The sequence below is a fragment of the Molossus molossus genome, unplaced genomic scaffold, assembly GCF_014108415.1.
Source record: "Molossus molossus isolate mMolMol1 unplaced genomic scaffold, mMolMol1.p scaffold_m16_p_15, whole genome shotgun sequence".
NCBI classification, from domain to species: Eukaryota; Metazoa; Chordata; class Mammalia; order Chiroptera; family Molossidae; genus Molossus; species Molossus molossus.
In genome coordinates, this window is record NW_023425350.1 from 33,905,706 (window position 1) to 33,917,805 (window position 12,100).

A 12,100-nucleotide genomic window follows, 5' to 3' on the forward strand; every position below is an offset into this window, starting at 1 on the left:
TAAAATATGGAAAAAGAAATAGGAGAAATTAATTTTAAATGTATTATATTTACCTCAATATGTCCAAAAATAGAGTGTTGTTCCAACATGTAATCCATGTCAAAATTACTGACATATATATATATATTGTGTGTGTGTGTGAATATAATATATATATTTGAAATAGGAATCCAGTGTGTCTTTTACACTTATATGTCTCAAGTCAGGCTAGCCATAGTTCAAATGCTTAATAGTCACAGGTATTGAACAGCACGGCTCTAGACTATTTCTAAGGATAATTATTCTGTTTTTCACTTGATGCTCACAATATGTCAAGATGGTTCCAGGTCACATAGGCAGAGATGATTTCTTTTGATTCTAGCCATATACGGACTTCCTTGTTAATGCATTTGGGACCAGCTTTTGAAATGTTTACCATAGGGCAAGAGGAGGAAGGATTGATTGGCTTTGGCATGTAAAGAGGGACTCTGAGCTTTGTGGGCTGGTCATGGCACAGTGCTTGGTGAGAATTTATTTGTGGCTGGTGTTTAGTATCCAGATGGGGTAACTCATGAAAATCCATATGGGAAATATAGTTATCAGGAACAATATGATGTAATGGAATGAGTTCTAGATCAAGGATCAAAACTAGACACTAGTCCAGGCATTGGAAGGGGAGCAGAGAAGTAAATTAACATTCACTAAGCCAATTACAGACCTGGGCACTTTGAGCCCATTTTATTATTTAATTCATTCAATGAGCCCAATAGTTAGGTATTATAACCAACTCCAGTTTACAGAAGAAGAAACAGCCTAGAGAGATGGTGTCCTGGCTTATCATGGAGTCAGAATAAAATCTCAGCTCTGATTCCAAAGCTGCTATGTTCTCAATATTATAATTCATATGCATGCCATATAGTAGGTTGCATATTCTACCAGTTAGGGTTCAACTAAAGCAGAACCAGTCATGCATGCGCATAGGTATATGGGTGTTACAGGGAATTGGGTTGTACTGGTGGAGGTTGATTGAGCAGTCTCTGTAAGGATGTCATCTCTACATCTGATGTTGGAGATTGAAGTCCACAGGGCAGGCAGTCACAAAGGAAAGATCATGAGCATTCTGGAAGTTATAAGCATGATATGAAACTTTACAAAGTCAAACTGAGCCCCATTTTCATTCTTATTGTCTCTGACCTTGGTGATAAAAGTATTCTGCAGAATATGGGGTTCTTCATCATGGAGCTAAACACAGATACCTGGCCCAGGATTCAGAGAACTTGAAGGAGGATTCAGGGGCAGGTGGTAGTTGCAGGCCCATGGCAATGAGCTGAACCAGCAGATCAGCAATAAACTGTGCAAATGACAAATGTCTACGGCTTTCTTGTTCTTCTCCTGTTTTTTCCAAGAATCCTCCCTGTGGCCCACTCTAATTGGAAACATAAGGAAGGGAATCTTGGAAAATGTGGTTTAGCTTATCCATGTTGATACATTACAAAGCCATCATGTAGGTTCTCAATAAATATTTGTTGAAAGAATGAATGCATGAATGAATGACTATTGTGCTGCTTCTCATGGAAGTTTTCTGGTTGTGAGAACACCTAATCCTGGCTCTAATTCTTACAAGCCAAGCAATTTTGAACAAGTCACTTAACCCTTTGAGTCTTGATTTCCTCATCTGAAACACTCCAAGGATAACCCCTGTTCTGCTTATTTAATAGGCCTTTTTATAGGGATTATTTGAAATGATCTGAACAAAAACACTATGAACATTATGACGCATAAAAGAAATGTGATTTTGTAGTATTGTATTATTTTAATTATTAATGTTGTTATTAATACTTCAGCTTCCTAATATATCATATGGAGTTAACAGTTCCTGACCAATTTACCTTATAGGAAAGCGAGGAAAATTAAGTTAAGTTAGAGGAAGTATGTAGGAGCACTCTGTCAGCTATGTCATGGCATGGTTTTAAAAGGCAAGACTTAATTATCATTCAACACTTGGTTATATTTATACATTGTTTTATTTCTGGACTAAATGGCTTAGAGGGACAAGTGTGTAATTGGAGCCATTGGTAACCCTGGAAACTGGAGGGCAGTGGCCATTCCTTGGATGGGAGTTGTGGGTACTGGATGAGGTTTCTGTCCTATAAATCTGGGCTTGCATTTCATAGCAGCCAAACTTGCTCAGCAGAATGAAGAAATCCCTGCGGAAGTTCTTGGTGAAGATGGCATAAAGGAAGGGATTTGCACAGGAGTTGATGGGGTAGAACAGGACCAGGAGGATCTTTGACTTGGACACCGTGATGAGGGGCACCTTGAGGGAGGCGGAGATGGCAAAGAAGGAGATGGGTGCCATGCAGAGGAAGTCCGTGAAGATGAGCACAGCCATGCGCTTGGCAATTTTGGTATCACTAGAGGAGGACACGATGTTGGGGTTCCTCACTGTGAGATAGATGTGAGTGTAGCAGCCACAGATAACCACAAAGGCCAGGACATTGAGCACAAGGAGGGACATAACATATAGCTGTGACATAGGGCTGTCAATGTCCATGGGCAGGCAGATGCTCACCTTCATGTAGCTGCTAATGCCAAAGATGGGAAAGAGGGCAACTGCAAAAGCAAAGATCCAGCCTACCAGCATGACACTGGCAGCATGGTGGAGCTGCACCCTGCATTCTAGCTGCATGGCATGGGTGATGGTATGCCATCTCTCCAGAGTGATGGCTGTTAGAGTGTAGACTGAGAGCTCACTGGCAAAGACAGTGAAAAAGCCAGCAGCATCACAGCCTACTCCAGTTTGCCAGTCAATGGCATAGTTGTGGTACTGGCTTTTGGTGTGGATATCAACAGATGCTATGAGCAGCAGGTAGATTCCAATGCAGAGATCGGCAAAGGCCAGGTTGCACATAAGGAACCGAGGGACTGTGAGTTTATACTGGCTGGTAATCAGAATCACCAGCACTATGATGTTCCCAGCGATGGCCAGGATACTAATAAACCATATCAAGATTCTGAGTATATCATACCCCATGATATCTTCACATGGATTGAATGCATCTGGCTTAGGAGAGCAAGTCACACCAACCACTTCATTGCATAAGCCATAGTCAAATTCACTGTACATCATGTCAAGTCCTTTGGTGTAACTGGACCCATCATCTTCTGTCAAAAAGACTCTCTGACCCCTAGCCTGAGTCATATCATCAACGTCTTGCCTTAAAATAGATTTGTTGCAAATTGGATGAAGCACAGAACTAGAAAAATACAAAAAGGAATAGAATCAACATCCTGGATCCAGAATGGCAAATACACCACTGTCTTTGCACAGGGTAGAAATGATAAGGTTTCCTCCCAAGATTCCTCACTCCCCACCCCTTCTACCAGTTTGTCTGCCCTTGGGGCTAAGATCAAGGGTTAATGCTGCTTACTGTAAATGAACAGAATAACTCGTGCATATATTCCTAGAGTTGGATGGCCCACTGGGGAAACCATCTGGCCACAACCTCAGTGTGGGGAGGAAGGCGCCTGGGACTAGCTAAGACTTTTCTGTTAAGTGCAAATAATTTACAGACCTGATATCAATTCTACCCTTTCCCTCCCCCATCTCCATTCAGCTATCTTTTACTGTACCCGAGTAGGATCTAGCCCCATTCCTATACTCTGTACTCAGATCACTGGAATGAGAACTTACTTGCTGCTTTTATCTACATAAATTGGAGGATCATTCTGCAATTAGTTTCCAGCCAGCCCAGTCCTGGCTCTTTGGTACTTAGGCTACTGGGAGGTCTGCTAATTTGCTTGAAATGTGAGGGTCCTATTCTTTATCATTTCGCTCTCCAGGCCACAGTGGGCTTCAGGCATGCACTTGTCCACGGAGGAAACCTGGTGCTCTATGTTAAACAGTTCCCTGGTGAGTGCCCACAGAGCAAACGAGGCTGCCAGGGGGCCTGGTCTATTCCAAGACTGTAAGTCATCTCCTGGGGAGCTGGCTCCTCTTGGGCTCACTTTTCTGTCTTAGTTTTTCTTTTACACCCAATGTACAAGAGCCCTTGTCGACAGAATAAGGGCACTTTCAGAAAGGATTTGAAAGACAGCCAGATCATAAATATTTTACCCAGACAGGTGAATCATGCAGGTAAAGACAGAGAGGGTAATAGTTCTGTTTTGAAGCAAAGGCTTCAAAGGAATAGGGATATTTCACACTAGGTGTTGTTTGTTATGGAAAAAGAAATCTCTCTCTCACACACACCCCTGACTCCCTCCCTCCCTGGGGGGCAAGCTCACAGCAAATGATTGCACTTCTCTCAAACCATAGCGTAGTCTCCTATGTGAGTGGAAAGTGAGTATTAAATACTTCAAAGACCCCTCACACAAAGGAGAGAGTGGCTGAGGGAGGGGCAGAGGTAAAGATACCATTTGATACTCAAGGATGAGGGCGGCCAGTGTCCCAACCTGCATGGAATGAACTGCTCCCCATTAACCTCCATGAGAAGAGTTGCTAGGAGAACCCTTTCCTCCCTGTTCCCCCTCTGAGAAGTGAGTTCAATAGCCAGGAAGTCAGGTTCTCTTGTCCAAGGGACTCTCTTTTTTTTGTTGGAGAATGTTCCATCTTTTGTTTTAGAGAGTGGTAGGGCTTCTCACATCAGTCATGAGTTATACTCCACGGGCTAAACAGTTAACATGCATGTAACTGAAAATGCACAGAAGATCTTTTGGTTGAGTCAGAGATCTTACAAGAAAGGTGAGGCAAGCTTAGAGGTGGGCATAGAGGGGACAAAACTACTCTGTGGTCCTTATTCAAACTCTGACTCTCAAACCCTGTCACTGGATTAGTGATGGCGCAATTGAGGAGCAGAGTGTAAGTGACCTCAGGCCTGTAGACTTGCAGCTCCGTGCATTGGAACACATCAGGCTTAACCATCCAGTGTCAGCCTCCACTTCCGGGGGCTGATGTCGGATTCAATGAAGATTCTTACTGTTGATATCACTATCCGTATATGTTAAATATTGATGCTTTCCTTTCCCAAAACAGAAGCAACCCAACAACATGAGTGTAGAAAATGTAAACAATGCCTGTGTCTGAGAAAAGAATAGAAACAAAGATGGAAATGAGGGACCTGAAGTCAGGCCCCTGCAGTACCTTTGCAAGTACTAAGTACCATAAAGAGTTGGGAGTTCAGTTTAGGGTCAGTTAAGGAAGTGGTACTCTTGGGCCCTGATAATCAATGAACAGAGACTTGGGAAATTAATGGCAGGGTGGCCGAGAGCCTGAGCTTTGGAGGCAGAGATCTGACTCTGTTTGGTGTTGGTCAAGTTACTTACTGTCTCTGAGGCTCAGTCTCTGTCCCTGTGAGAAGGGAATAAAAATAACACTATTGCCTTTGTGAGAATTAAAGGAGATAAAGGTGCAAGGTATTACGGTGCCTGCAGGCAGCACTCAGCAAAGGTCACAGGAGAAGACAGGTGATGGTGGCTTCCTATGGAGTTCCCGTTGGGTCTAGGCCCTGTGTGGGTGCTCAGATGCATCTGTCACGGTGCATCAGTTTAAAATCTAGCTGTGAAGCAAAGGCCCAGAAACAAGAAAAAATAAATAATAAAATGAACAAAATAGCAGTGTAAGCGGAGTATAGCGCCACGACAGGAACTGACTGGTTCAATGACAAATAAGGGGTGTGGCTAACGCAATCTCTCCGTGAGAGGCCAGGAGGGCCACTGGCCAAAGCCCCACAGTCACAAGGGCCTAGCATTTACACTTTGGGCATTTCCAAATGAGGATTGGAAGGAAAATGTCATCATCCAACACTAAACTCGAATCTCATTACCAAACCAGGCCTAGTGGGGTATACAGTGAAATGACACCATTTGAAAAGTCCTGTGATTATCTTCTGACTAGCATAACTATTTTGTGTGTGCGTGTGTAAATTTGTTAAGTTAAAGACTAGACACTCACTGAAATTTTTCTTCATTTTGGCATATCTTCTTAGAAGAGGCAGGGGCCTCTCCTTTGCTGCACAGATGGGCCCTGATGGTAAGTTACCATAGAGACCAAAGAGGGTGAGAGCTGGGTACCTAGAGGGATGGGGAGGGCTTCAAGGCATGGGACAAAGTAAGATTTCTGGTCGGGAGTGGCAAGGCCAGAGGAGTCAGAGCAACACAGTAAGATACTGTATTTTCCTGTGGTGTGTGGGCGGCGTCCGGACGGCATACCATGTGCAGCTCTTACAGTGATCTTAATACCTTTTGGGATTTCTCCCAAGGGGTTTCAGTTCCAGGGTTTTGGCAGTGAATTGGTATATTTCTTGCCTTGGCGGGAATAACTGTTATGTAGAATATAAGAGAGGTAAGTCTTTTGCCTCAGCCCAAGTCATTTTAGTCATTAGGAAGAAATTCCCTGGCCCTTGAGCTGAGGGGCGAGGAGTGTCCAGTTCTGGATAGTTTCCCAGTGATGCATGCACATTCTGAAAAGTAGTCCCTTTTCTGAAAATCTTTCAAATGGGTCTGAGGGTGAATTCTTGGTTACTTTAAAACCATTTTAGGGTATGTTTTGTTTTGTTGTTTTATTTTGCTCTGGAGCAGGGGATATGTCTACATGAGCAGGTCCATGTATGGGAAAGGCTGAATCATAGAGGAGACTGTTAAACAGTGATATAACGGCACCAGAAAGCTGTAATAGTGCTGGGCTACTGTGCAGGTGTGGTGACAAGGCATTGTGTGATTGAGGGCTCTGCGTGGTGTGGATTGTGTCAGTCGGGGGTGATGAAAGCTTTGAGAACTCCTGATACCCAATAATTCTGTCTCCATTGGATCCTTTGGATGTCTGGAACGTGTGAAACCTCCAAGCACTCCCTCTTTATTCTCTCCAGATCCTGGAAATGATGACCTCACATTTTTATCCAGTTATCTACTGGGATGTGGCTCTGTTTGGATTACCTTCTTTAATCTGACCAACCTCGAAAGCCACAGTGAACAGATGTCCCAAACTTTGTCCCCCCGGTGAGGTGTTAAAATCCAAAGATGGGTTAGAGAGACTTAGAGTGGCTGGGATGTGTTTTGGATGTGTGCATCAGTCTCTGGTATGGTGTTGATGCTTCTTCCAGCCAAAGTTGACTTGGATGATCCTTGGGATACTTATTGGGTGCAGAGTTTGGGACTTAAAGGATAAATCTATATCGGTACAGAGGAAAAAGGGAAGAAATATTAATTTAGCAATCAGCTCTGAGTTAGGCACTATGCTTGGTGTTTTTCATGTTATCTCATTTGATATTTAGTAGGTGGTCTACCCTGTGGGTAGCCTTCTCCCATGAGCCCATTTTCAAAAAATTAGAAACCTTACACAACACTGAAGCTTTGATCTAAACTATATCTAAGGACTTTCATCAGGAAGATCTCTCTGCCAATGGATTCTCTTAATGCCACAGATATGTAGAGGTTGTGGAGCACTTCTGCATTGGCAAAATACCAAGCAGGGCTCAGGGGATGGACAAGAGAAGACTCACATTTGCTGTCTCCAGTTTGCAAAGGCGCAGCAGTGGCTGGGGTAGGTGAGGCTGGCCTCCATGAGTGCAACAAACTTTTCCAGACTGGGAAGCTTTTTTAAGTTGTAAGTCGACTTGGCCCACAGCTTCTTAAGATTTTCTAAGCCATAGCTAGGCAGGGAATGAATCCTGGTTCTTGAAATATCTCTAAAAGAAAATGTAGACATAACCTGATTACCTTGGGCCTAAAATTTTCTGCTCCGTTAGCAGGCAAAATAGCAGACACAGTAGTGATCCTCTTACATGGGTGAAGAGGGAGACTCCAATTCATTCAACACACCTTGGTCAGATCAATTTCCAGCTAACAGGAAATTTTGTTTAGTAGAAGCTCTGGCCCTTTTGTTTGTGGTAGGAGGACTTAGATGATAGGCCACTTTGAATCTTGGATATACGTACATCCTAGCTGATCTGGGGTTTAAATGTAGCTGTCTCCCCTTCTACAGTCTATAGAATAGATACCCACTAATTTGTATAGGAGAGACTGAGACCATTTTCTCCCCACTATAGAAACAGTTATAAAAATAGTTCTGATGAGCTGGGGTGGAATCTGTGGCCAAATTTCAGAAAAGGGTGAGAAAAGAACACACAATAAGGGAAAGCGGAGTCTGGTGGATAGCAGAGGCACCCTTAGCACAAAGTCAAACGGTGACATAGAGCAGTAGTTAGGAGCATGGAGTCCACAGCCAGACTTGCCTGAATATGTCCCCTGTCCCTCTACCTCTCAGATTTGTGACATTGCTCAAATTATGCTACTTCTCCATGTCTCAATTTTCTCAGCTATGAAATGGAAATGATAATAATCATACCTACCTTAGAGAGTTGTTGTGAGAATTAAATGAGTTAAAATACATAGAGAATTTCCTTGCCAAAAGACAGCACATGACTGGCAGCTATTATCTGTAAATCAATCAATCAATCTCTCTCTCTCTCTCTCTCTCTCTCTCTCTCTCTCTCACACACACACACACACACACACACACACACACACACACACAGAGTTGTTCTTGCTTTGTAGGAGAGTCTCTGCTGGGTGAACCAGCAGATGTCTATATGGAAGCCAGCACAAATGGACAATTTCACCAGGTCCCAGTCCCTGGAGAGCTCTGAAGCCCCATCCTTTCTAGCAGCAACACCAGTGACATGGGCTCTTCTGGCAGCACTGTTGGCAGCTGAAACCCTCAAAACAACCAAGACCAGCTGGTGGGAGCGAGGAGATTTAAGTGGCACCAGCGTAAACTTGTTGGGGCCGGCATGTTGGCCATGAACAGTGCTTCAAATGGGGGTGGTAGCAAGCAGTGACCAGGAAGGACTCATTTCATCACCCTTGGATATACTTGGGGAAGGAGAATCTTTTAATGCCTGTATTTCCTAGAAGTCAAAGCAGTGAGACGTGGGGGTGTGATTATATATTAGTACACCATATGTTCTCATAGCCCGGTGAAAATTACATTATCAAAACCTTGTGTCATTCATTCCCTTGCTAAAACATTTATAATTCTTCCTATTGTCCAATGAAACCCGCCCCTAACTGCTGCCCTATTTGTCACTTCCCTTTCCCAATCCAACTTTTTATACTAAGTTGTCCATACTTGATATCACTATTTCCTCATCTCTCAATCCAACCCAGCTTCTTCCCAACCCCTAGAGAAACAATACTCACTCAAGTCGTATCTTAGTTCTAGCCTTCTTGATTTCTCAATTATATTTTACTTTCTAGAACACTCCTTTCTGAGACACTATTTTTCAGCATTGCATTCTCTTTAATTTCTTCTGAGATCTTCTTTGACTTCTTTTGTGATTTTGTTTTCTTTCTTCTTTAGCCTTTAAATATTGGAGTTTCTTTGACACTGTGCAATCTTCCCAGGTGATCTCACCCTCTCCTTGGTTTCAGATACCAGGTATATACTGATGATTCTAAATGTATATCCCAGTTCAGATCCTACTTCTGATACCCAGGCTCAGATAATCAGCTGTCCATTAGACCCCCACCACTTTGAGGACTTGCAAGTATCAAAGCTGAATCTATCATCTTCCTTATAAATGTATTCCTCCTTTTGTTTTTCCCATCCTTCCATTTTCTCCTGTTGTTCAAGATAGAAACCTGGGAGTCATCCTTGACTTCTTCTCCTCTCACTTGGATTTAATTTTTGTTCTCACAAGCTTAACTTTTGCATCTGTTTCAAACCAGTCCACTCCTCTACCATAATTTTAGTCCAGGTCACCATAATCTCTGCCTTGACAAAGGCAAGTCTTACAACTTATTCTCATGACCATTGTGTTAGTCAGGGTTATCTAGAGAAACAGAACCAATAGCATCTATAGAGATATAAGAGGAAATTTATTATGGGAATTGGCTCACATGATTATAGAGGCTGAGAAGTCCTACGATATGCCACCTGCTAGCTGGGGAACCAGGAAAGCTGGTGGTGTAATTCAATCTGAGTCTGAAGGCCTAAGAACCAGGGAGGCTACTGAGTCCCAGAGCCTGAAGGTTGGCATACCAGGAGCTCTGCTGTCTGAGGCTAGGAGAAGACAGATGTCCTAGCTCAAGAAGAAAGCAAGCAAATTTGCCTTTCCTCTGCCTCTTTGTTCAGTTTAGGTCCTCAAATGATTGGATATTGCCCATCCACTTTGGGGAGGGTGGATCCTCTTTACTCACGCTATTGATTCAAATTCTAATCTATTTTGGAAACACCCTCACAGAAATACCCAAAAATAATGGTTCACCAGCTCTGTGGGCATACCACAGCCCAGTGAACTTGACATAAATTTAACCATCACAACCATCCATCTCTCTCCACTGCATTTTTTATGCTGCAGAATGGGTGACATTTCAAAAATGCCAATCAGATTGTGACTTCCTGCTTACAACTCTTCAGTGATTCCCTGTTGCCCTTTGGATGAAGTACAAAGCAATGTGTATGACATGCCAGTCATTTGTCTGTTTTCTTTCACATCCACTCTGAGCACTTCCCTGTGCTTTGTTCTGTATTGCAGGAGGGATGGCCTCTTCAGATTCCATTTCCCAGGTACCACCTTGTCGATCAACTTGCAAATGGTGCTGATGGGGAATTTGAGGGTGGGAGGAAGAGTCAAGTTAGGATATTTCTCATCCCTCCTCTGCCTCAGGCAACAACTCCTCTGTGACTCCAGCTGTCATTGGACAGATCTGCTGAGAATCCAACTTCTACCAGTTGCCCCCATTCTTATGGTACAGTGAAACTTCACCTCATTTGCCCCTCAAGTCCTAGCATTAGTGTTTGTTATCTACAATCACTAATATCTGGACTACCAATGTCCCACTTAATATTTAAGCAAATTTACATTTTCAGAGCTAATGATTACCTTTATGTAATACCTATATGTATTTCACTTAGTCCCTTCCTTGTTAGATGCCAAGTAGATCAAATTTGTCAATACTGTTTTCAAATATGTCAATACTATTGTTCAAATACTTCTGCATGCCCGCTGATTTTATTTTATTTTTTTTGCTGTCTTGTTCTGTCACTGCTGAGAGGAGCGCATTAAATTCTCCAACCATAATTTTGGAGTTGTATAATACTACTTTTAGTTTTGTCAGTTTTTGTTTTATATGTTTTTAATGACAATTTTTATGTCTATACAAATTTAGAATTTTTATACCTTTATACAAATTTAGAATTTTTAGGCTCTATTTATTTCTGGTAATATTTTATCTTCTAACACTTTGGCAGTTTCTTCTTTTGGCCCCTTGATTTTCACCTCTGGGTTGCTTGTCTCTAACTCAACTCTTGTGTTCAATTGCCTTCTTATCTCTACTTAGATGTGTAATAGGCAAGTCAAGCTCTGGATATTAGAAACCAAGCTCCTGATGTTTTCTGAAAACCTACTCCTACAGCCTTTCCAGTTGTTCAGGCAAAAATTTGAAGTCATCCTTGACTCCTCTCTTTCTCTCTTACCCCATATGCCAACCTTTAGCAAACATGTTGGCTTTACCTTCCACACACATATGGAATTTAACTATTTCTCGCAACATTCATTGCTTTCACCATGGGGTGAAGTTCTGGTGTTCCAAGGTTTCTTTCTTAGATCTCTCCTATGTATTATAATTCTTCAGAGCTGGAATTGAGAGTCTGATCCATGAACTTTTGTCCCTGTGATGAGTCTTCGCTCCCTGCTGCTGACAGATCCAGCTTTCCCGGCCTGCTCTCCACTTACACTTTCCTCTGTTCAGAGCTTCTCAACTTTCCTCTCCGCCCTAGGAAATCTCTCTAGTTTCTCCTTTCAGACAATCGCTCCTCTGGCCAGTTCTGTTGCTGTTGATACTCACTTGGTCTTTGTGACCAAGTTCTTGTTTTATCTGACATTTGGTCTCTTCTTTTTCCCTTCAAATATGGAAGGGTATGAAGACTACATGTTTTGTCTAAAGCCATTCAAGGCTCCCTCTAAGAAATGAGATGAAAACAACAACAAAAAATGTTCTTTAGCCCTGGCTGGTGTGGCTCACTGGTTAGACCATCAGCCCATGAATGGAAAGGTCATGGGTTTGATACCTGGTCAAGGGCACATACCTGGGTTGCAGGTTTGATCCCTGGCTCCGGTTG

General features: G+C 42.7%; 1 protein-coding gene across 2 annotated transcripts in view; it reads right to left on the bottom strand.

Annotated features, from left to right (window-relative positions):
* Window positions 1-1,415: 1,415 nt before the first annotated feature.
* FSHR (follicle stimulating hormone receptor) overlaps window positions 1,416-12,100 on the bottom strand; it is a 148,756-nt gene continuing 138,071 nt past the window's right edge. For both annotated transcript variants that reach the window (XM_036262882.1, XM_036262881.1), the window contains 2 exons: window positions 7,479-7,664; window positions 1,416-3,236 (listed from right to left, as the gene is read on the bottom strand). In XM_036262882.1, the coding sequence (XP_036118775.1) occupies window positions 2,003-3,236; window positions 7,479-7,664 (1,420 nt within the window). In that variant the 3' untranslated portion in view covers window positions 1,416-2,002. The remainder of the gene's footprint in view (window positions 3,237-7,478; window positions 7,665-12,100) is intronic.